Below are 26,605 nucleotides of genomic sequence, written 5' to 3' on the forward strand. Positions count from 1 at the left end.
TAAAGAAAAACCCCTTTTTTCCTTTGGGTCTATTAATGTTATTATTACACGAACCAAAAAAAAGATACAACATATGTAAATTACAACAGCCAATGGTATATTTGTATATGATCAAAACAAAATAGGCAAAACCACCTGCAAACAAATATTTTCAATTCCATTGTCTTTTCATAACATGCAGCTTGATTAAATCGAGGACTGACGAGAATCCCTTAGCCTTTGTATATGGGGAAAAGTAGAAAAGTGAAGTATAAAATTCTTTCATTGTTTTATAACATTCTTTTATTAGATCTAAAATATTTTACCCAAAGACTTACATCGAAATAAATCAAATTCTGAAATAAGGGATCCACATTAATTCATTTATGATTAATCATTTTCGGTTATATCTTCATAAGAATTATAAACAATACAAAAAATTATCCACATTCATGAATTATGAAACTGTTAAAAAGTTTTAAAAACCTTTTGCCAAAACGTTAAACAGTATAGTAAAAGTTATAAGGGACGATACAATATTTTTATCAATACTTTTTTCATTTTTATGTATTACCTTTTAATATGTTTTTAAAGAACACATTTGGGCAAATTTGGGTTTTAAAGTGTTTTTTAAATTTTGCGTTAATATAAATTAAAAAAATGTTAGCATAAATTTCCAAAAGCTATTTGTTTCTAAAAGTCATTTTTTAAATTTTATTTTGGGGAAAAAAATTTAAAAAAATAAATAATTCTTTTGAAAAAAAAATTTCAAGAAATACTTTTAAATCTAAAAAAAGCTACTTATAAATATGTTTTTCAGAGTTTATAATTATAAAAAGCCAATCATTTTAAACAAAAGGGCATCCATTTTTTAAAAAAAAATATCATTAGCAAAATTTTTTAAAAAAAAAATTTTTGTGTTGAATTTTATTTAATGTATTTTTTAAAAATTAAATTTTTTAAGATTTAAAATACAAATTTAAAGCATTTTTTTTTTGGCATATTAAACAAATTCACTGAATCATAGGTTAATTTTAAAAAAAGACCAAGGGGTTTAAAAACCCTACTGTTAACAAAAATTAAAATCCCGATTTACTTCATTATATTATAGTGGGAAACATCCTTTATGTATTCAATTTTAAATTTAAAATTGAAAAAAAACAATTTTCTTAAAAAATCTTAAAAGGGGAATTATAGTTCTTATAAAATTTGTGTTGACTTTTTTGCTGCAGACAAAAAATTAAACCCTGAAAAAATTACAAAGTACAAAAATAGCAAAATGCTGAAGGACACAAAATGTCCCCGCTATATAAAGTTAGGATTTCTAAAAATTTTTGATTTAAAAAAAAGTAAAGTATTGTCAAATTTATTGAATGTCCAAAAATTGGGTAACAAGGACTTTATTTTGCTTAACTCGTTTGCCAAAATGCCCCCCTTTAAAAACTCGCCCTTTTTAAAATGGAGGGAAAATTTTCAGACCTTTTAAAATTTTTGGTTTGAACTTTGGCCTAGGGAAACCCCCCGGGGGGGATATGTCATGCAATTGTCTTTGTTTTGTTTGGGTTTTTTTGGGGTTTTTTTTCGGGACGGGCCCAAAACATAAAAAAATGGGGCCCCAAAAATCGTTTCCCAATGCTATAATGGGGTTAAAATGTTTTTGTTAAAACCCCTTTGTGAAATGAACCCAATTAAACCGGGAAACCCTTTAGATCCAGAATACAAGTTTTATCTCTTTTAAAAAAATCAATTATGTTTTTTGAATTTGGGAAATTTTTAAATCATTTACATTCCCAAAAAGGGAAAAAGCTTTATTTTTAAAAATTTTTATTACAAAACCCACACAGGAAAAAGGGGGATTGGGCCCTTTTAAGGAATAAAAAAATGGGTAATTTTTAAAGTGCCAATTTGGCATCAAAAAAGAAAATTTTGATTTACGGCGGGGTTTTTACAGAGATAGAGATGGTGACACAAAAAAGGGGAAAGGGTTTTTTTTTTCGTGAAGTTTTTAAAAAAAAAAGGCATTGTTCCCCAATTTTCCCATTCAGATGGGTACGAGTTTATTTTTAAACCGGTCAAAATCACAAAACAGGTAAAAAAAAAGTCCAAATTTTTTTGATTAAAAGATTGTTTTGCTAAAACATCTACTTTTTCAAATTTTTTCGTATTCCTCATTTTACTTGGAATCCAATATAATTTTAAAATATTTTTGTTTTTTGTATATCATGAAATCGTAAAAAAAAGGGTTTTTTTTACCATGATATTTGTTTAGATTTTTTATTTTTTAATGGATAAATTTAAAAAAAGGGAAAACGAGTCAGAAAAATATCACAAATGGACTCCTTTTTGTTTTTTAAAATCCATTAAAAAAATTTAAAAAAACTGACAATACATTTTGGGACACTATCTCGTCAAAGCTTAACAAATGCGCTAACTTTTTAAAAATCCCTTGATCATTTCAACCCCATGTGTAACCCATTTACAAAAAATTTTTTTTTTCAAAAAAACCATTTTTATGTATGCCCCCAAAAATATTGGCTGGACAGATTTTCCAACAGCTTTAAAATTTAACCTCTAAAAGTGACTTTTACCCCTCCCACCCCTTTTATGCTAAGTTTTAAATTATCATCCCCTTTTAAATGAACCTTGACCTTGGAGGTTTCAACTATTTCTTTTGGGGGTACAAAATATTTCTTTTAAAAATCAACAAAACCGTTTTCAAAAATTTGTTTCCAATTTTGTTTTCGAAATCTTCCCCTTTCATGACAGAATTTCGGCCGGACACGAAAAGTTCGACTATTGACCTTTTGACCCTCTAAGTCTGACCTTTACATTTGGGGCTAGTTTACGTTTTTCCTCAAAAATTACACATTATTTTTCAATCCCCTGATACCCTTTACCCAAAGATAAGGGGCAAACCCAGATTTAAATTTTTGACCTTTTACCCGGGTTTCTTATGGGAATTATATCTTGAAGGGTATGGGGCAGGACATGCAAATGATTTAAACCCCAAATTCATTTAAAACTTACACAAAATTTTTGCTTTCGTTATATGCATGACTTTTATTCCTTTTATGGACAAGGTTTCGAAAAACGCACACCAAAAAACGGAAAAGGGGTTTTAAAATATTTGTTTCCCCTTTCCATTATCTGACCGGGACATGTAAACTTTTTTGAACAAAATTATCAATAAAAAATTAAAAAAATCCAAAAATATCAAAAAAAGAATTATTTTTTTTGAAAAAAATTTTTAATTTTTTTAAAAAAAACTATAAATTTTTTAAAGTTTTAATTTGATATATCAAAATGCCCCTTTTTTCAGATTTGTTTCCGGGGTACCCAAAAAAAAAAAAAAATAAATTTTTCACAGGGGGGTTATCACTTTCCCAAAAACTATATATAATAAAGTGTTTAAAGGTGCGTTTCATCCCAAGTTTAAATTTTGGCTTTTTAAAAATTTCTTTTTTAAATTTTTTGAATTATAGTCTGGACCCCAAAATTGGGAAAAAAAAAAATGCCCTAAATTTTTTACAAAAAATAAGCCCAAAACACTGCTGGGAAAGTTTACCCAAAAAAAAACGGTTTAATTTAAAATACAACCAGAATGAAAGATTAGTCTTTTTTTTTGGGTTTTAATAGTGAAGTTTCCTATGCTCTGGATGGTTGGTTTCCCACCCAAACGGGCCCCTATCCAAAAGTTATTCCCCCTAGATTTTTTGGTTTTTTCACATAAAATTTTCCAAAAGAATTTGACCACTGATATACAAATATCCTCTGTTTCCCCTTCTCACCAAAATGGGGCATCTTGAAAATGTCCCCCTACTGAAGGGGACCTGAAAGGAAATTTTTTGAAATTAAATTAATCAATGCATATTTTAAAAATGAATTTTTACTTTTCGTTTCTTTCCGAAATTTTAAATTCCCAAAAAATGAAAAATAGCCTACCCGGACATTTTTAAAAAATTTTGAGAGGTTTTCCCCAAAAAAATATAAAAAAGGGAGAAAATGGGGGTCAAAAGAAACTTTGTTTTAGAACCCCGCTTTTTTACAAAAATCAGAAAAATCCCTATTTTTCTTAGGTTTTTTTTTGCTTTTATGCAGCTGATTTCCTGGTTTAAAAACCCAAAAAGTACAAAAATTTTTAATTTGTTTAAAAAATACTTTGTTTTAATTTCCTTACTTTTTCCATTTTTTCAAATACTCATTTATTAAAGGGAAATTGGGCATTGCCAGTCCCCTTTTTCCCCCTACAAATTGGGATAAATGGGGGTTTTAAAACTCTGCCCCCTTTTAAAGGGCAATTAAAACTCCAAAACGACCCCTTTCCGTTGATTGTATTATGATATCATAATAAAATATTTTTAAAATATTGTTTAAAAAAAACCCCTTTTGAAAAAAAACAGTTTTTTAGTTTTCATTTTTGCTTAAAATTATGATGTAAAATTGACCTAATTGGAAAAAAAAAATTTAAAATACCTGTAAAAACCCTTTTTTCCCCTTTTTTCAATTTTTTTCTTTTACAACACTACTCGCGCGGATAGGTAATAATAATTTGTCATCATCACGAAGAGTTATCTATGCTGCAAAAAAAATTTTTAAATGTCTTGCTAAACACACAATTAATTTGATATTCGGTTTAATAAAACTAACAAATACGAAATATAGATATCATGTCAAATATAAAATTTCCTTGAACATTTAGCCTGTTTCTTTTTCTTAAGACCATATTGATCTATTTTGTATAAATATTTGGCCGACAAATAAAATGATAAAAACATCAACTATAAAGCAACACATATAAGGGGGGTCAGTATACGTTTCCGTAGTTATTCAATAAATTTGTAACAGATCTATATAAAATTGCTACAGTCTTATGTCACGCGGCTTTTTGGAAAATCATATGATAAGTTTAAATTTTCTGACAGTGGCATTTAGTTTATTATTTTACTATCAACAACGTCACATGATGAATTAAATGGTTACAGCAAGTACAAAATGTATGTTTACTTTGCATATTGCACTACGAAATCAAAAGAATTTAATTTTATCATTATGCTTTTATTACGCTTATCTCTTTATCTGAACTTGTATTACTGTATACATTATTGCATGTTAATATGTATAATGTTGTTGTGACATGTATGTAAATAAATGTTGATGCTGTTGTTGTTGTTGTTGTTGTTGCTGTTGTTGTTGTTGTTGTTGTTGTTGTTGTTGTTGTTGTTGTTGTTGTTGTTGTTGTTGTTGTTGTTGTTGTTGTTGTTGTTGTTGTAGTTGTAGTATACTCATCCTATGTTTATGATATTTCAGTTTGTGTTCAGATATCCGATGTCATGTGACACAGATTACCATAGAAACGAGGTGTACGTGTATGACTTTTTCCTAAGAGGACTGGTATTATTGGAAAACTACAACTCCTCCGCAATCAAAGAATCCATCACCATCACTCAGCAACATTTTGGTATATCCCAGGAATACGTAAATGTAATCATTTCTTTGATATTCTCTAGTTCTTACTTGTCCCCAAAATGTCAAAACAATCATAAGATTACGGGGCTTATTGCTGTAAAGAAAGCAATTAAAGGAAGATGTTCCCAAATAATTAACGCATTTCATTTCTGAGGAGATCTTAATATCATATGCTCCTCATAAAGACTAATATCTACAGGAAAAGAAAAATTAAGTCAACCGGATCCGGATATCACTCACCTAATGCATTTTCTGCCTAAATTGCTTCTTATCAAACCATACAATATCATTAATAGCAAGACAAGCAAAATATAAAAATAAACATTTTATTTCAGATTGCCGTTGACTGGATTTCACATAATGTATATTGGACCGATCCGCTGATGAATTGGATAGCGATGCAGCCTGGAGGATCTATTAATGACAATACTTTGTACAAAATCATAATTAAAGATAACATAAAGTTACCAAGAGGACTTGCTGTCGACCCTATAGCAGGGTACGTAAATAAAAAAAGTATCTATTACATAGATGTTAATGGTGTTATACTACACTTACATACCACATTCTGGATACTGACCAGATATCATTAACTACGAAGTCATCGCCATGACTTGTACTTAAAAAGTTACCTCAGTTATTAATCGTTACACATAGCTTATTTAATTTACCGCCAGGACTTTTTGTTACAAATTGTCTAGTTTATTTACCGCCATGACTTTTATTTCAAAAAATTTCTAGTCTTTTTAACACCATGACTTTTATTTCACAGGTTGTCTCATTTATTTACTGCCATGACTTTTATTTCACAAATTGTCGAGTTTATTTAACACCATGACTTTAATTTCACAGGTTGTCTAGTTTATTTACCGCCATGACTTTAAAGTCACAGGTGGTGTAGCTTATTAACCGCCATGCCTTTTATTTCAAAGGTTGTTTATTTACTGCCATGACTTTTATTTCACAAATTGTCTAGTTTATTTAACATCATGACTTTTATTTCATAGGTTGTCTAGTTTATTTACCGCCATGACTTTAAAGTCACAGGTGGTGTAGTTTATTAACCGCCATGACTTTTATTTTAAAGGTTGTTCAGTTTATTTACCGCCATGACTTAAAATCATTTCACAGGTTGTCTGGTTAGTTAACCGACGTGACTTTTATTTCACAAATTGTCTAGGTTATTTACCGCTGTGACTTGTCTAATTGAATTTTCTTTGTATTAAACAAGTAGCCTAGTCGATTTCCCGCCGTAACTTATAATTGTGATGCCTGTTTAATCAATGGTCATGCTTAGTACTTTACAAGTGCACTGGTATGTGCCCTACAATTATTATCCATGTTGAAAAACAAATGCTACATATAAATAACAAAAAGAAAAAAAAAGTCTGATACCAACTAAAAAGAACTAAGAATTACTGCATCTTTAACGAACCTTTATTTCATTTATCATTGTTTTCTCGTTGATTTTCAGATATATATTTTGGTCAGATGTCAATAAAAAATCAATCATAGAAAGATCAAGTTTGACTGGGGATACACAGTCAAGGACGATTCTTGTATACTCACAACTATCACAGCCTAACTCTATAGTTGCCGATCTTTCCGAGAAAAGAATATATTGGGCAGATATGTAAGTGTATCTTTTGTTTGTATCATAGTTTGGGGACTTTTTCTGTTGACAATGTGTGAGAGTTAAATCGTATACATAAACATAGCCTCGTATATTAATTGTATATAATAATATGTATAATGATAGTTATAAATATATTTTAACAGTTAATATCATTCTCTATCATCTATTGTTGGCATATATAACCCGAGTTGCTTATAAATTTAACAAATGCATAAATTGGCAGTAGCCGTGTATAACGTCATAATTATCCAGTGAAAAACTGCGTTACAAACCCGTATCATAAGTATAATTTTATACGATTTTTTTTTTCAATCAGATTATATGTTGTTTTATTTTCAGGGAGTATATTGATTCCGCCACATACGACGGTACAGATCGTAGACATGTTTTACGTGATAATTACGTCACATTCTGGGACATGGCATTGTTCAAGGTAATTTTATTCGTAATAAACATGTAAAGTAAAAGATGTTTAATTCAACTATATATATTTCCGCACAATTGGGATGAAAACTCGAAACATCGTTTTATGTTCCTAGACCTAACCAGTACTGGTGTCATAAGGAAACAGGGTGCTTACTCCTGTAGGGTTCAAGCCAATGGTCCCTTAATTTAAAGACAAACACCTTAGCTCTCCTTATATGTTTTAACAGCGAGTTTGTTTTTAATTCATTCTTTATTCGCTTTGCCAGGAAGAGGAATCCTGTGGCGTTTGTCCTTTGTTTTTTGTTGTTTTTTTATTTGAATTTTCCTCAAGTGTGTGACCAGTTTTATATCAAAATGTCTTATTAATAATTAATATGAAATGCTATTTTTATAAACAAAATAGATTGAAGTACCTGGTAAATGAAAATGTATGCAGTGATATATATGTATGTGTTATTGTTATTGCTGCTGATGATGATGATGATGTTTTCTTCTTTTTCTTCTTTTTCTTATTCGCCTTTTCTTCTTCTTCTTCTCATTAACGGATATTATTGTTATTATGCTAGGACATTATCATCACCACCGATTTGTATGCGTTTTTAATGAACGGGGAGACTTCCTACTCACGATTTTATGATAAAAACACCGGGGAAGAAATCACCGAGAAACGTATAAGTAATAATAGAGAACTACTATTTGGTGTTTGCATGTATCATCCAGATACTCAACCCATGAAGCCCGAACAAGGTAAGTAAATCGTGTGAAGCAATTTGTTTTTGAATATTAATCACATATGAGAAGAAAAGTGCATCTTAAATTAAACAGATTTTGTGCGAGGACATTGAAACCCTTATTGTTTAGTTTTTTTGCCAGTCACTTCATTAGATATTTCTTTCAGTATTTATACGAACGAAATACAACCAATAATAAGTAATTAATGAAAAAGGGTTTATGTAACATTTCATTTATAGTGATGTTATCATTGACTCCTACATAAACAAACTAATGTTTCTTTAAATATTGGTCATGAAATGTTTCTTTTTGCCAATCATTTTTTCTTAAAAAATATTGAAATTTTCATTAATAATGATTTGAGAATTTTCTCCTTTATTTGTAGAACGCTGTAAAAGCGCTGGCTGTGCAGAAATTTGTGTAAATGAACCGAGTAAAGCAACCTGCCTGTGTCGGGAAGGTTCTATCCTTGACACTGACGGTAGATCTTGCATTGGTAGGTGTATTGTACATCTAATTAATGTCAACACAATTATAAGTAGCTTGTGTAAGATTTAGATTTTATTATGTGAATTAAGTCATATAAATATTGGTCCTTTGATTTAACATAGTTTTGCTGGATGCGGGATTTGTAAATAATCATATGTAGCCTGGCATAATTAAGATATACTAGTTTAGTTTACAACATTCTACCTATGCCTGTCATTCAACGGATCATTGCTTCTGATAGCTAAATACACATCGATTCAATCTGTATAAGTGATGATTTTAATTATAAACTAGTCATTACTTTAACCTTACAGAAATCGAAATGCATTAGAGGCAAGCGAACAGAACATATAAATATTCATTTTATGAATATGATCGATTTATTGATATTCTTTTAGTTATAATAAGCCCCACCTCCTTTAAATAATTAATGCTTTGTACCTTTGATACATGTATGTAGTTGTTTTATAATACACTTTTAAGGAAAAAAAAATTCCAGTTTGCAGCAACACTACGGAGAGATTTTCCAGCACATGCATAATAATTTGCAGTAATACCGTGAAATAATTTCGCTTTAAAATATTACTCTATTTCAGAGAAAGCCGGTCAGTATCAAAGAGCTATAGTTATAAATACTGGAAAGAGCTTATGTCTGATAGACATAAGGGCCTTAAGTGACCGACACGATTTCGAGCCTGTTTGTTTCGTTAATACAACCGGAAATGATGTTATTACATTTTTTGAAATTAATATGGCTGCAAGGGAAGCGTATTTTGCGATAGGTTCTTCAATTCATAGGTACGTTTTATCTTCCTTTCAAAGTCAAGTAACAAATCACATGCATAATATCTGTATACATTTCATTGTTCGACTTCATGTAAAAAACTATTGTTATTACTTAATTAATACATCTGAATTAACAACATACAAATTCGTTTGAAGTCAACTATAAAATTTAAAGAAATTATGGCAAAAAGTAAACTTATTTTGACTTTCACCTGTTCACTCACTATATACCCTTGGATGGGCATAATGTCACATGAACAAAATTTATATTTGTAACAAATTAGTCCGATTTAGATATCTTTACACACTTCTATTAATTATTGATATTTTCAGAGTTTATATGGACAAAGGTGCCGACTCAAGGTTTATTGAAAGTTTCGTTATTACAGAACAAAGTTATAATATAACAGGTAGGCCTTTTTGTCTTAAGATGCAATCAGACTAATTGCTTTATAAATAGGAGAAGGTATGCATACAATTTTGAAATAACAAAATGTTTCAGTGCAATCAACCATATCTGCAATCAAATAATATTTAAAGTATTTTTGGTCTGTTAATGAATAAGTAAGAGTTTTACATTTTTGTTAATGTACGTTCTGGGCAATTAGCAATTAGCAAAGTAGATCATTTAATCATTTGTCAAAATCACACAAGTTTGTGAAACACTCTGCGCACTGTGTTAAATATTGCGTATGGTGCGTGCTGCATTCTGCACATTGCGTGATATAATATGTACGCATAGTATATAAAATTGTGTATATAGTGCGATACATTATAAACAGTTTGTAAAATATTGTGTAGATGTGGGATACGTTCTTCACATTGTGTACGGTGAGTGATAATTCTGTGCACCAGCCTGCTGTACACTGAGTTATGTATTATATGCTGTGTGTGTTACATTCTGTACATTGTGTAAGATATTTTGTACGATGTGTGATACGGTCTTCACATTGTGTTACATATTGTGAACGGTGTGTGTGTGATACATTCTGTACATTGTGTTACATATTGTGTACGATGTGTGATGTGTGTGATACGGTCTTGGCATTGTGTTATATATTGAGTACGATGTGTGAAACGGTCTACACATTGTGTTACATATTGTGTACGGTGTGTGATACATTCTGTACATTGTGTTATATATTGAGTACGGTGTGTGATACGGTCTTCACATTGTGTAACATAGTGTGTACGATGTGTGATACATTTTGAAAATAGTGCTTTATATTGTGTACAATGAGTGATGCATTTTACACATTGTGTAACATATTTTGTATGATAGGTGATACGGTCTGCACATTGTATAACATGTTGTGAACGATGTGTGATACATTTTGAAAATAGTGAAATATATTGTTCGTGGTGTATGATACCGGCTACACATTGTTAACTTGTTACCATATGTTAGTGTATTGGTTTATAATATATTGCATGGTGCATATATTTTATGCAGTGTAAAATTGTTTCTCAAAGGTGTAATAAAATACGCTTATTGTAGGTATGTCCTATGACTATGGGAGTAGAAAGGTATATTTCACAGTGGGCTCTGATCCCCCAGAACTGTGGTTTATAGACATAAGCACTGGATCACCGTCAAAGTATATAACACTGGGAAACGTTGTTGTTAGAAGTCTTACTGTAGTTCCTTCACAAAGGTTAGCTAGCAATTTTTCTTTATCTTTTCAGTATTTTTATTTCAAGAAAGCATTTTATTCTTACATTAATACATAGACATGTTTAAATTGCAGCTCTGAAATGTATGTGATGTTAGAAAGTTCTAATGAATAATAAATCTCTTTGTTTTCTTTTGTATAAAAGTGCAATAGAAATGTGTGTTTTTTAGTACAAGTTCAAAATTTATTGCCATTCAGCAAAAAACATTTGCTTCTGACCATTTACAAATACATATATATCATTATGGCAAAGACAATACATGTCATGTAGATTACAAGCATTAATATATGCACAATAATATTATTAACGATCAGCAGATATTTATAAGTCAGGAGTATCTGTACGTACAAATAAAGCTTTACAATATTTTATATGGTTGTCCTGTTCTTTGAAGATATTGATTTATTTAAGCCTTTGTATAACGATACTCGTTAATCTGTACCAGAAAATGGTTGCCTTTCGAAATTAATTCTTATTCTTAATAATATATAAATAGCATATGACACTGTTCATAAAAGCGGAATACTGTATTACAATTACTGTATTCAATATTATATATATTGTGTTATGGTTAAAAAAAGTTAATTTGAATTTGCCTTAGATTCGACCTTTCGGCCTATTTCATATCATATTATATTATGTATATTGTTGGTCCTCACAGTACACAATTATATAAATTACCTAACATGGATGCATGTATTAACCAACACTCAAGAAACTGTTAATTTATTTTAGGAAAGCATATTGGCTGGCTGATATGAACATCCTACAATCTGTTGACCTTGGGAACTTACGTAGCCCGAACATCACGAATTTGACTCTAATCTTACACCCGATTCTAGGCTCTAGTGTTCCAAAACACATGGTGCATGATTCTAAAAGAGAATTGTAAGTTTTTTAAAAATATTTTCAGGTTCAGGAAAGCCGAACCGCAGTAATTTTGATTTTGCCGTGTTGAGTGACCTTTAAGGTTTCAGTTTTGGTTATGTTTAGATTTCCGTAATGGTTATTTTATCAAAACTTAAATACATCTTAATACAGTTTTTTTTTTCGGTTTATTTTTTTACAAGTTAATAAAAATGTCAATATTTGTTTAATATTAATTTTTTTATTCTTCGCCGGCGACTGCGTAAACAAATGTAATATGAATATGTGCTTTTCTATTACAGATATACAATGTACAATGTTGAATTTTCAGATTTTTCGTTCTTGTGGAGGGCATAAATGGACATTCTGATTTGATGGGAATAGAGTACTCTGGAAATGTTACAAATTATATCGCGACAGCAAATCCTATTGAAGATTTCACCATATATAAGGTATATAAAATGTTGAGCTACATATTCAAGTTACAGTATAGAAAGTTTTATGTTTTGTTTCGATAAATGATGCACAGTAGAAAATATTAACACTTGGCCTTGGCTTTACAATATCACAGTTCCCCAATTGGCACTAAGGTCAACTTTATTATACACATTTTGATATTTTTCTATTGGTTCGGATTGACTTAGTGTGTAAAGACTTTGAATAACTTATTATCCTATAAGATATCATATAGGTTTACATTTAGTGTTGGATTCGGATCCGTTTTTATACTAAAAAACAAAAATAAACGAAATCGATGGTAGATTTAACAAAATCTATATGTCCTTCAACTTTTATTTTTCATTTATTTTCTCCATATGTTTAGGAATATATCGTATTAATAAACAAGAAGGACGATGGGACTTTAATTCGGTCTGGAGATCTAGGTGGATATGTCCCTGGTTTCCCACTGAAAATCGTAGATGAGGGAACAGTGTCTGGTGCAGAGAATATATACGGTGTAAAAATTCTAGACACCCGGCAGCCAACCGAGAATACCAGGTTTATGACAACGCACTCTATTATAAATAGTTTGATTTAACATATTTAAGTATGATTGCGAAACAAATTCGTGCAACTTATATTAGAGCTAATCACTTTCAAGTCCGCTTCCTGGAACCAACCAGTACTGGTGTAATAAAGAAGAAACATGGGGCGTGACCCAAATGGCTCGAACCCATGATCCCAAAAGGCTTCCTGGATCCCAAAAAGCCTGGTAAACAAAACGAAAACTATGTTGGTTTTTCATGACAAACCGGCTTCAATTTTGGTTATTATACTTACTGTTTTGGGCTAAAAACTCCTTTTAACCTTTTTTTCAGAAAAGCTCCTATTATTTGGGTAATAAAGAACGCCTGTTTTCCCTTGATAACCTCCTGAAAAAATAAAAAGGTTCTTTTTTTAATTCCATAACATTTAATTTAAAAATTTCCCCGTTTTTTTTAAATAATCAATTTGTATTTTAGACCCATAAATATTAATGTGTATTTTAGACCCGTGAATATTAATCTGTATTTCAGACCCATGTAGTTCCAGAACCAGTAATGGTGGTTGTCAACACATTTGCTTAACTGACGGTAAAACAGTCAGATGTAAATGTAAATTTGGTTTTACATTGCATTCCGATGGAAAGCAGTGTGTTTCGCGTGAGTTACAATATATTCTACATTGTTTTATTATCTATAAGAATATGTACCATGTTCACATCTTAATATGTAGCATTTTCTGCTTGCGTATATCAAATTTTATTGATATATAATCAATACGTTTGTAAACAAATTCGTTTAGAATTTATTCATGATTTGATGAAATATGCCAATTTTCCAAAACAGCTTAATAAGCGGTGTAGTTTGTCAAAATTACATGTCATTACATTGAAGGTTATCTTAAGGGGCATAAAGCTATATCTGATGAAATCATTTTTATTAAATTTATTAACAGTTAAAATCAATAGTTTTCATAATCTCATGGTCGAATTCGAAAGAGGAACTGTTGCTACATAGAATATTTCCGTTATTTAAAACACACATGGACAATATATTTTTAAAGAAATATTACTGGAGGTTTCCTAGCATGTTTAAATTTGTTCAGTTGATTACAAGCGATAATGTACATGATATTAGAAATTTAGCTATGTTTATATATCATGCCTTCCATATTAGACAACAGTAACAAACAATTCTCGTGTTAAGGTACAAAAATGTTTAATTTAAAGTTCTATATATATGTTTTATGCGAATCGAATATCTAGCCCCTTGCAAACGTACATAGAAGTTAATTGACACATTGTATTGTACTTCTATGTGTGTAATGTACGAAAATTAGCTGTCATGTAATTGTATATAGATGTATTATTGATACATTGCAATTCTTTGTGTATTATATGTATAACAGGTTAAGTAACACGATGATTATAAAGGCTATAAATTTGTAAGTTTCAAATCATACACTGGTCTTACTTGTATCATGTTTGAAGCATTATATGTGTTCAAAGTATAGTTTAGAAGTAACATTTGTTTTGTTTTGTTTGTATAATTTCAATATTTTGTGCCATATTACTATTGCAATAAATCAAAACCATATAGCTTAGATTAGTAAATGTACTACAAAGATCAGTGTATGGAAGAGAATTTAAAGTATACTATGTAATAGATGCTGACAATGTCTCTCCCGTGATTGCAAGCCTAATACATACACGAAGTATTTCTTATTATTATATATTTGAATGTAGAATCTCTCAAAAAGTAAATAACTTGTAAATTAAATAAATAATCAATGGTAACCATTATAATAATGAAAGAAAAGAAATACTTGCAGTCACGTCATCTTGCTATGTAATTAGTTATTTACTTAGCATACATGTAATTGTATATATCATGAATGCTTGTACATGACTCTTTTGAGAGTTAATTTGCAAAATAAAGATTCTTCTTCTTCAATATACATAATCAAAGAAAAATGTTCCAGTATAAAATATTATGCTTCAAATTAAGTAGTGTTTTAGAACCGTTTAGCAATGATTTTTGTGCATTCGCCTGCACCTTTTAAGAAAATATTTAATATAATCATGTTTATTTCATACATATACATGTATTTGGAAGTATTCTTTTTCAAAGTTCAAACAATAATTTTTTGCAGCTATTATGTAGCTTCAAACACATTAATATTGATAAAAAGGTATTGAAATGAATACCTCAGTTTGAAATACATTCCTATTCAATCGCTTTGAGTTAGCGCTTTGTCGTACATTGTTGTAACTATCTATTTTTTCATTGAGTGTGTAAATCATATATTTGTGCCATTATGTAATTTCCAGTTGCATACAGTTTCTTGGTATATAATTTGAAATTGATTTTTTATTTCAGTACCTGTCTATGACGACTTTATACTTGTCACAGATACTACATACTTTGAAGTATTCCAGATACCTTTAAATAATCCAACCACGGTCGTTGGAATCAGGTAAATTTATGGAACATTTCATTCACTCACAGTATGAATACTACATGTAATTATACATGTATACTGTCAATATGTTTTAATAGGAAAAAATGTCTATTTCACTAATTCAGACACGTGTTAAATAATATTTACCCACTTAAAGTCACTTTAAATATATATACTGTTACAACAATAGGCCTTTTGTCTTTTGCGCGGTAGCGAGCAATCCTAATCCAAAATCAAAACTCAATCTATAACTCGGGCAGTTTTGCAGGAATAATTTTCAAGGTAATAAATTGAAAAACATGTCAGAATTTATCTAACTCAAGTGAACTTCCGGTATCATTGCAGCACGCCGGCAACAGACAGACCAGACGGTGTTATATATAACCATCTAACCAATGAGGTGGTTTGGACGGGTACAACAACAGCTCAGATATGGGGCGTCAATTTGAATGGGACACGTCAACGTCTTATTACCGATGTATATGGTATATGTTGTATAATATTATACATTTTTTATGTTATTATTTTAAAGCTTTCATAATTACTTGATTAACACTATTCTACTTTTTCCTTAGCAGATATTAAGAGGAATTACATTTGTCTAAGCAGAAAGTATTTTATGTAAATTCACATGTGTTATAGAAGCAATACTCGGCATTTATGGTTCTGAAACAAATCTTATTAATGCCTTATACCGCTCCAATTCGTGGCGGCATGGTCAAGTGGTTAACACGTCGCACAAATAATCTGACGATCGCTATCCGTGTAGGTTCAAACCCAGTCAGGGACAAGCCGTTGTTTTCTTGGGCAAGAAACTTTACACTCGTTGCTCAGTACTGGTTGGTTCCAGATACCGACTCGAGAGTGTGTCCATAAGCTATAATCTTCCAACACAATCGAACTTAAATAAATTCTGAATAAACTGCATTTCGTCACCTTAATGCAATAACGTTAACGCAATAAGCTTTTAAATTCATTAGCTGTAAATCAGTTATTGCACTGAGGTGACGAATTTTGTTCATACCAGATTTGTTAATACTGAGCACTGACTTTTTCTGACAGGTACAATGTATGGCTATGCTGATCAGGTGGCACTAGATCCGAGCACGGGTAACATATATTACACGGGATATCAATTATACAGTGATGTACTTTATAATAGCTTTATTGCTGTGTTGAGCAAGCATGGGTACATGACTGTCTTAGTGTGGGATGGTCACAGACCACGTGACATAGAACTGGATCCAGCAGAAGGGTATGTCCATACAATCTGATTCTAAAACAGTGTATTTTTATATAATTGTGCATTTGAGTCTTTTTATGCGTCAGCGTAATGATAAATAAAACACATGCTAACACTGTTGGGATATTAATCCCGGCAAAACTTTGAAGCCGGACTTGACCTTCATGTAAAAGCGTTTTTCCTTTAAGGTTTAACGCAGCGATCATGTATTGAGCCCTTCTTTACCACTTTTCATCATACGAAGGCATTACTGATGTGATCCAGGAGTTAGACTTGCAGGTTTTACATAACCAACGGTTTGGTATTACTTTAAAATACAATGAAACTTTTTTATGTTTCAAGATGTTTGGCAATGTTATCAGTTGCATGAAAAAAGACGGATTTTAGACATTCTATAAAAATACAAGTTTATCTCAAGTTAATAAATCCTTTATTTTTATTTCGCAGCTACATGTTTTGGTCTGACTACAGTGAAGCTTCACCGGCTATTTTCCGAGCCGCAATGGACGGCAGTATGAAGAAAGCTATACATACAGAGAATCTAGTTTGGCCAAATGGAATTGCGCTTGACCGTAAAGGTATGTACCTTGTCTGTGCATATAATATTGTATTTTTACACCATTCATTTTTGCACTAGCTATGACTTCTTACTTTCCTTTTAACAGCAGTTTAATTGGTGCATTAAAATTAGTGTACAATAACGAAACAGAGAAGTCTTCTGACATATCAAACATTTGAATATTAGTGAGTACAAAGTAAAGTAGTAAGTTAAAAGTAAGTAGGTAAGTAAGCACAAAATAGGTGGGTCGGTTTGTCGATCGGTAAGTAAGTAAATTGTTTATTAAAGTGACATTGTGTATGTATCAAATATATATATACATAATTGAAATTCATAAAAAATCACCCGGCCCATTTGACTTATAAGTCACCTTATCATAAATGTACAAATATATTAAGTGTGAACAATTCAAAGCAGCGCAAAAGAAAAATTTAAATGAGATCAATGTTGCTGCTTGATCTACTGTATCACATTTCAGAAACTGGATCAAGTATTTTATTAATATTGAAGACATAAACAAATTGATTAACAACCATGTTTAATTTGTAAAATTTTACTTGATACCAGACTAATCATAGCGTACCTAAGAAAAATGAAGTATGTTAAATATTCAGATTGAGAATACGTTTTCATTAAACATATAAACATACAGTTGTATGTGTTAGTTTTCTTTGTCATACTTGATTTAAACAGTTTGATTTAAATAGTCTTGGTTTTTTAGACATGACCCTAATATCTCAAGATCTTATAAAAGGTAACTATCATTCACTTTTATATGATTGATCACTTTCTGACCGAGCAATCTACTCGTATTTCTTACATTTCACAGCTAAACGAATTTACTGGACGGACGGTAACTTAGATAAGATATATCACAGTGACTATGATGGGAATGATAGACAAACATTCTTGGAGGTTCCAAAAGGATCTAGATTAATGGACTTGGAACTCCTAGGAAACTATCTATACTATGTTGCAATGGATAAACAGTACGTATGCACGCTCTAGAGACTCAAACGTATCAGAGCAAAAGTTTTTTATATATATGAGCGGTGACATAATTAGTGCTACACCATGTAAAAGGTTTAAACTTTTTATTGCAGCACATATATATAAGATATTATACAAATGATAAGTATAAAACAAGAAACAAATGAAAAGGGCAACAATTTCTAGCATTATTTAATTCTCGACATTTTTTCTTCTGCATTTGTATTCAAAGCTTTCTAAAATTTCTATCATATACCGTTCGAAATGTATCGGTAGCGTTAAATTTAAAAAAAAAGTTGGACAGTCTTTTTTTACATAATTCATCATTAATTATTTGTCAGTCACGCTTATAATAGTAAATCTTTTGAAAATATTACTAACTTATAAGCGAAAAGAGTTAGTAAATGTCACTATAAAATTGCATGTACCATATTTCAATTTGTCTTCATTTTCCTAGACAAATAACAAGAGTGCACAAGGACAACAAAAATGATGTAAAACTTTATGGACCAGCTACAGGACTTGGCAGAATGTATGGTTTAGATATATACAGTTCATCTACGACATCCACTCCAGGTTTGCGAATAATTCATTATAAATGTTCCGGCATTTCGAAACAGCGGCTAAAAATAAAATCTCAGAACTAATTGATTTAAGTTGAATAACAGACATATCTGTTCGTAAGAGCATATAAATAATTTCATTAAATGGATTGTTCTCCAATGAGGACATTTCCACAAGTATTTATATAAAATTAAAACTATAAAATGTGTCAAATCATATTCTTACAAAATATTTCTTGAAAGTGTTGTACGTGAATTGTATGAACCTTTATATAATGAATAATGTTTTATTCCTGGAAAATTAATAATCAATATATCGATTAGTTATATCGGATCATGTATCTCTCGTTTACCAAAAAATCAATGAAAATTCCCTTCGTATTTTGTTATCACATATGTTACTAAATACTATCAAGATAATTATTTATAGTATAACATACATTCCAATGTTGACATATTCACTTTAATATTTCGGTATTCATTTTTGGTATAACATGATAAGAGCCTTACGCAATAAACAAATATTGATCGCATGTTTTAACTGTCATGATTAATATGTACGCTTATTACTTGTGTAAATTACGTAATAGAAAGAGCACCGAAACACGAGGCTATCTGATTTGTACGAGGGGGCGTAGCCCCCGAGTATTAATCAGATTGCCGAGTGTATTGGTGTTCTTTCTCTTTTGTATCATAGTCAAACATAAAAGCACGTTCCCTGTTGTCACATTATGAAACCCCGGGGAAAATGAACCAATGAACGAACAATTGAATATGACATTTCTGTCACTTTCCCTTTCTCTGCCGTAACAATATGTAAACCCCAGCATAAATGAGCCAATCAATGGGCATGCTCTGGAGTGCGGGTAACTAATACCCGCACTCCAGTTAACGCACTGTGCATGTATATGTATACGAATTAACCCTGACACATTTTCAACAGAAAGGTCTCCAAACTATGATACAACAGTTACAGCTACGCCCCCTCGTACAAATCAGATAGCCTCGTGTTTCGGTGCTCTTTCTATTACATATTGTTTTAACAATCAAAATATTTCACAGTCTAAATGCAGAATTGCCATATTTCCAAGTCGGTAATTTAATTAATCTGCTATATTATGAATACATGCAGGGTAGTTTGTAATCATTTACTGTTCAAATTATATTATTCAATTTTTCAGTGAACAGTGACTGTTCATCTAACAATGGAGGATGTAGTCATTTTTGTTTCCCTCGACCAGGTGGACATTCTTGTGGATGCCCAAATAATGAGGAACTTCTTTTGGACGGAAAGAATTGCGAAAGTGGTATTTATTTTTAACATACATGTAACATGTATTATTCTTGAACGTATACAAATATAAATACTGATAGAGATGATGATATACATGTACATTGTATGGTATGCCAAACAAAACAAGGCAAATAATTAAACAAATAAAACAATTAGAAATTTAAGTAATAGAAAGAGCACCGAAACACGAGGCTATCTGATTTGTACGAGGGGGCGTAGCCCCCGAGTATAAATCAGATTGCCGAGTGTTTTGGTGTTCTTTCTCTTTTGTATCATAGTCAAACATAAAAACACGTTTCCTGCTGTCACAATATGAAACCCCGGGAAAAAGTAACCAATGAACGAGCATCTGAATATGATATTTCTGTCGCTTTCCCTTTCTCTTCCGTCACAATATGTAAACCCCAGCAAAAATGAACCAATCAATGGGCACGCTATGGAGTGCGGGTAACTAATACCTGCACTCCAGTTAACGCACTGTACATGTATATGTATGCGATTTAACTCTGACACATTTTCAACAGAATAGTCCCCAAACTATGATACAATAACATATATTTGTTTTGTTGAAAGAAATAAAAATGTATAAAAGAATATAGTTAAATGATATTTGGCAGTGCAAGGAACTGTAATTTGCTTACCAACTTAATTAGCTTCCCTTGTACATGTTATTGATAATTTGATATATTTTCATGGCCGATGTTAAATTATACACTCTTGATTTTTGTAAGCGAAAAACCATTTATTTTAGGTAATGTGAGCTCATTTCAGTTCAGTGAATATAATATTTGCAAATTTGTTTTCAGCTCCTCGCTGTCGAATGTCTATACCAAATGGACAGATTATTACGGACGCGGTATGTGTCGGTATACAAGGTAATGTGTGCGGGTACAAGTGTGACGACGGCTACAAACCACTCTTTTCTGATGAACCTATCGTGTGTGTTCGACCTATTGTACAAAATAATACAATTGTGTTGCATTGGAATGTTCAAGACCCATGCCAAGGTGATATAATTTGCATCGAAATATATGAATTCAATATTTTCTAGGGGAAATAACGTGTCGTAGTGATTGTACTAAGAATGTTGACAAACTAACTCACTTTTTTTCAATAAAATACATTGATATACATATTTACTATTATAATTTGATTTAATATGGTTATATTAAGTATATGTGATCGGGGATTGTTTTGACGGACGCTATGATTTATCCGTATTAATTATTTAAATATATTAAAGCTACACTGTGTTTTGACCAAATCCGTTAGTGAAAGTGCTTGTTTTGGTGGATTTTAAGCCACGATGACTGCAAAGGTCACATGGTGACATTCTAGCTTTACTGGTTGATGAATTCTTCGGGGTTGTGCCCCCATGTAAAATATTTCACACCTGACCAAAACCATCGATCTTACGTAAACTAGCTAGGCTAGATAATTGCCTCATATGAAAGAATACAATGTCCATGATGGGATACGAATCTTTAGCGTTGAGGTCAAGCGATTTGAAGCCACACAGCTACGGAGCCGCGTAGAGAAAGCGTTCCTGTCGGTGAATCTAAATGTCAGAGGTGGCATTGCTTTAAAACAGATATTATCTTATTCTGTCTGAGCATAACCTTTAAAACAAAAACATCAATAGTTAATTATAAAAAGAATTATACCCTTCGTTCATTCTGCCTATTAATTTTCCTTTAAACGCATTCATATTAGAATTAAAACGCTATATAGAGTATATAATTTATGATGTTTAAATAACCTTTAATATTCTTTGCTTTTCAAGAAATAACGTGTCCGGATTACATAGAAAATGGTGTCATCGTTAAGGAAGGTTGCACGCTGCGCCCTGATGATGTGTGTTCATACCGCTGTAATGACGGGTACCAGACTAACACGGGTATTAAACATATATCATGTGAGATGGATGGAAGTTGGAATTACACACAGACACAGGAAACTCTTTGTACATGTAAGTCAACTGTCATTAAACAAAATTATTTAAACATTCTTTTTATAGCGAATTAAATGATTAAGTCAACATCGGTCGAATTATGCCTAAATTATTTATTTTTGTAACGATATTCTTATATGATATAAGAATTCCAGCATATTACTTTAAACCTGTCTTTGTTTTATTTAAATTAAACAGTTTTGTAATAATTGTCGACATAAATGCAATGCAAGAGTAAGAATTGTAAAGACGCAATTAACAAAAGAAAACCTTTTACACATTATTACAGTAATATTTCATAAGAAGGCCAATTAAATATAGTGTGTGGTGTCATAGAATATGCACAAACCTGTCGCCAGAAAAAGAAAACTACATGTTTAAACATATTCTTACATGCAAACACCAATAAATATGTTGAAATGTTTTAGAAATATCTTTATGCGAAGACTTATATTTTGATCAAATAAGTAAAAACCAACGCTATAAAGGTTTTATTTTGAATGTTGTAGTGAAGCCTGTTATTTGTAACGAAGACGGTCCATTTTTATAGTGACGAAAACTATCCCATAACAGACAGGACTGCCATTGGTTTGACTACAGTCACTAGTAGTCACTTCCCTGCACAAAATCATATTAGAGCAGTAGATACATTTCGTTGACAATTTTAAGTCGTTGGTTGGAAGGACGGATATGGATATATACTTAGAATAACTACAAAGGTTAATCGTTTTTATCAATTTTTCCAGTGATAACAACAACAACTGAGACGGCCAAATCATCAGCTTCAACGGGAAAAGATATAGGTATTGGTGTAGGAATTGGTGTAGCTGTATTTGTCCTGATCGTTATCATAATTATTGTCATCGTTTTCTTAATAAGGTAGGTACATATTTATAATATATTGTATAATTATTAAATAAAATGTGTATTTTCATTTTACGTATTTTCAATATTGAAAATATTTTTCATTGCAGTGAAAGATATTTTCTGTATTTTTACTGGTGTCTTGACGGACTATTTTTCTTTTAAATTCAGCCTTTACACAAGATTTTATGAGAAATCTTTCAAATTGTAATGTCAAAAAAAGATAAAATGTATATAATAAACAGAGAATTCAGGTAAAGCTATATAGTTTGAATTAAACACCTAATTGTTAATATTGATACATGTTCTCTAATTACATGCACGTTGATATTTGACTCGAATTATTCAGTTTTCTATTTGAAATTCTTTTTATGCATTACATATGAAAAATGAAAGAAAACACATTGATAATTGTCCTCTTATTACTTTGCTATTTGTTGCCAACTTAGTTTGTTTTATTCGTACTCTTCATACAAAACAATATTTCGTCTCTTTGAAGGTCGGGTAGATTTTCCAAGAAAGCGGATACTTCAAGTACATCTTTTGAAAACCCAAGATATGCTGATAATAGTGTACAGTTAGGTAAGTATTTATTTTAGTGGTGCTAAAATGTTTTCATCATTTCATCATTTTTAAAGTTTGCTATCAAGGAGAATAAACTGAATATTGTGTTCACTTAGATACTTACACAATTTCAATCTATTTTGTAAGGGTTATTTATAAGCACTTAATTTCAGTGCCCAAAAGAAATCAAAATAAGTTTCTCACCACTTGCCGTGACATGTGATTACAATTTTTTAATATGTCTGTTTGTTTGTTTGTGTTTGTTTTTTTTAAATAAAAAGTAACTGTTGAAAAAAACCTTTTAACAAAGTGTTTAACTTTGTGATGGCATTTTTAATTGGTCTGTAATAATTCATAAATCAAAATTAGGCGTTTTTACCACCATTTAAGTGGGATCGCGCATTATGTTTTATAATGCCATCATAGTTATTTGTGCCTGTTGTTTTCTATATTATAATTTCTCTTGAAGGACCTCCGTTTCCAGAATGTGAGCAACATGGCCGATATCAACTGATATCTCTGTAGTCATTTATTTCTTAGATAAAACAAAGTAATGTTGAATCTTTGCACTAAACTAAGACATTTCCAATGTAAACGCATGGTTTTGAAGAACTCAAGTTCCTTTTGATTTTTTTTCTAAATATCTTTACGATAATATTTGGTTAGAAAAAATGCTTTCGGGCACTTGTTAATATTGCCGATGCTATTGAAAATCCTGACTTTTTACTATAAATTGTTTTAGGTGAAACAAATACAGCATTTGGATATGCCACATTAGAGGAAGATAAAGTAGCGGCAAGTGCAACAAACACCACTTACGATAATATGAAGCCAAGAGTATAACTTAGCAACAACATTTTACAAAACAGATATGAGGAGATACTCTCCTTGGAAAGAGTCTTTATTTATGGCAGATTCGGTTTATTATTGGGTACTCTTGAACTGTTAATTTAAACATTTGTCTTGACATCTGTTCATGCAAAAGCTACGAGAGACTGTGGGGACTTTTCAACTTCATGAACCCCGCATTTCATCTCCGTGAACCCACAATTTTAATTTCGTTATTTCACGTTTGCAACATACGGAATTCACGATTTTAACTTCATGAACTTCAAGAATTCACGATTTCAGCTGTAAATCGTGAATTCATGAATTCTATGTCTTGAAATCGTAGATTCATGTAGTTGAAATTGTGAATTCGTGAAGGTGAACCCGAGCATTCAAATATCACCATCAGTCATTCGTAAAAAGCCCATAAACTACATGAAGAATATATTTCTACTAAGTAGAATATTTTTAGTAAATGGTTTGGGACAATGGTTACTTACAGATGCATGTATAATCAATGATATTTTTTTCTATATGTCACAACAATATATTTTTCAGTGTATTTGGACGAGATCATATATCTTTATATAAACTTACCTGCCTACACGGCAAACACTTTTTCTGTGATTTTGTGCGTGCTTGTTTGTGTGCGTATGTGCGTGTGTTCGTGCAGTAGTTTTACATTTCCGTTTATTAAGAAAATTGAAATATTATGTTTCTATGAAACTATGTTTTGTAATTCTGTATTAAGTGATTATGAAAGTTGTTATGTTAGTGCCAGTTTGCTATTTACAAACTTTTAAGAATTGTTTTAAAATAAACACACTGTTAAAAGTAATTTGAGTCAACAGACAACAAAAGATCGAGTGTCTGCTTTAGAATATATGTGTGTCTATGTGTCTGTCTTATAACATTTACACCTTATTCTTTATCATACTTGCATATGTATGCATGACAACTTTCTCTTTACATCAGATATCATATAATGAATTTATGATACAGCAAATTTCCTTTTTTCTTTTGGACGAAAAAAGCGAAATTTGATCAAAAATTTATAGCAGCCGTGTATATAAAATTATAAAGACGTCGCTTTTATCAAATGAAATGCTCATCTAACTTACAATATATTCCATTTCTGAATTAGGCATTTTTGTATTTTATGACGTTTTTAGGCTATTGTGTTATCTTATTCTAAATCCTGATAATTTCTATCAATATTTTGAATGTATAATGAAATCCATGTGTACTGTTAATTTATGAAATCTCTTATCCAGATGTTAAGAAATCCTTTTAATTCATATTTTACATGGTTTTGTACCTGTTTAAGTGAGTAGTTCTGTTAAATATCTCATTTTTTAATTTAACAAACTGTTTTCACTTTTTATAACTTCTTTTTTAACTATGGATGATCCTCCGTTTTATTTTATATACTAAAAGTTTTGTTTTTTGTCTCCGTATTTTGTAATAGACTACGTTTCTCGGTCTTGTTAAAATCATTTGGGTATTTAACTGTATTTATGTTCAACAAACATTTATTCTTTTATTTAAATGTTTTCTCAATTTATATTCTGCAAACACAAACAATAAAGAAACACGTTACGTATACAAATACTCATTTCTGTTGTTACTGTTAAATATATGATAATTTGAAATATTGAGTGGCTAACGCGTCGGACTAGTAATCAGAAGATTGCTGGCCGCATGAGTTCAAATCCCGTTAGGGGCAAGCCGTTGTTTCCGTGAGCAAGAAACTACACAAATTGACAAGTTCTGTTTGGTAACACGAACGGATTCAAAGGTGTTTCAAGAAGCTTATTGCTTCCAACACAATCAAACTAAAATAAATTAGTATAAAATAAACTTAAAGATTGTGAGTATGTGGATTGGCTAAACCAAAAATTACTTTGATATTTGTCGAGAAATGCCATGTCCCCAAAAACGTCTTACCTGTATTTCTATTTAATTGTTTATCTATATTTCCATTCATAACCGATTCTCAAAGTAGTGCCTATACAGTATAGAGGCAACGGTGCCTACATATAGAGCCAACAGCGCATATGAAATGGCCATTTGCTTTTTTAACAATAATAAAATACGAGAGAGTTATAGAAAAAACGTACCTCTTACATGAAAATCTCAAGATGAAAAATAATTTTATTTCACTTATTTTAAAGAACATAAACTAATTAGAAATGTGTCCTGGAACACCTATGTCCCGCTTCATTTACTTTCACTGGGGTATGTTCATAC

The 26,605-nt window shown here is 30.9% G+C and overlaps 1 protein-coding gene across 1 annotated transcript; it reads left to right on the forward strand.

The window, feature by feature from the left end:
- Positions 1-5,286: 5,286 nt before the first annotated feature.
- On the forward strand, positions 5,287-25,956 carry LOC132737401 (low-density lipoprotein receptor-related protein 5-like; the record flags this gene model as incomplete). The annotated part of the gene is made up of 25 exons (XM_060724680.1): positions 5,287-5,454; positions 5,781-5,944; positions 6,920-7,078; positions 7,421-7,514; positions 8,074-8,254; positions 8,625-8,735; positions 9,325-9,526; positions 9,848-9,924; positions 11,013-11,169; positions 11,924-12,076; positions 12,387-12,507; positions 12,879-13,083; positions 13,573-13,698; positions 15,418-15,514; positions 15,845-15,984; positions 16,562-16,754; positions 17,190-17,320; positions 18,131-18,290; positions 18,749-18,867; positions 20,036-20,161; positions 20,955-21,155; positions 21,932-22,117; positions 22,846-22,978; positions 23,463-23,545; positions 24,270-25,956. Coding segments are annotated over 25 exons (3,588 nt in total), but the record flags the coding sequence as incomplete, so codon positions are not given.
- Positions 25,957-26,605: the final 649 nt, after the last annotated feature.

The sequence above is a fragment of the Ruditapes philippinarum genome, unplaced genomic scaffold, assembly GCF_026571515.1.
Source record: "Ruditapes philippinarum isolate M1 unplaced genomic scaffold, ASM2657151v2 ctg6254_1_1_1_1, whole genome shotgun sequence".
Lineage (NCBI taxonomy): Eukaryota > Metazoa > Mollusca > Bivalvia > Venerida > Veneridae > Ruditapes > Ruditapes philippinarum.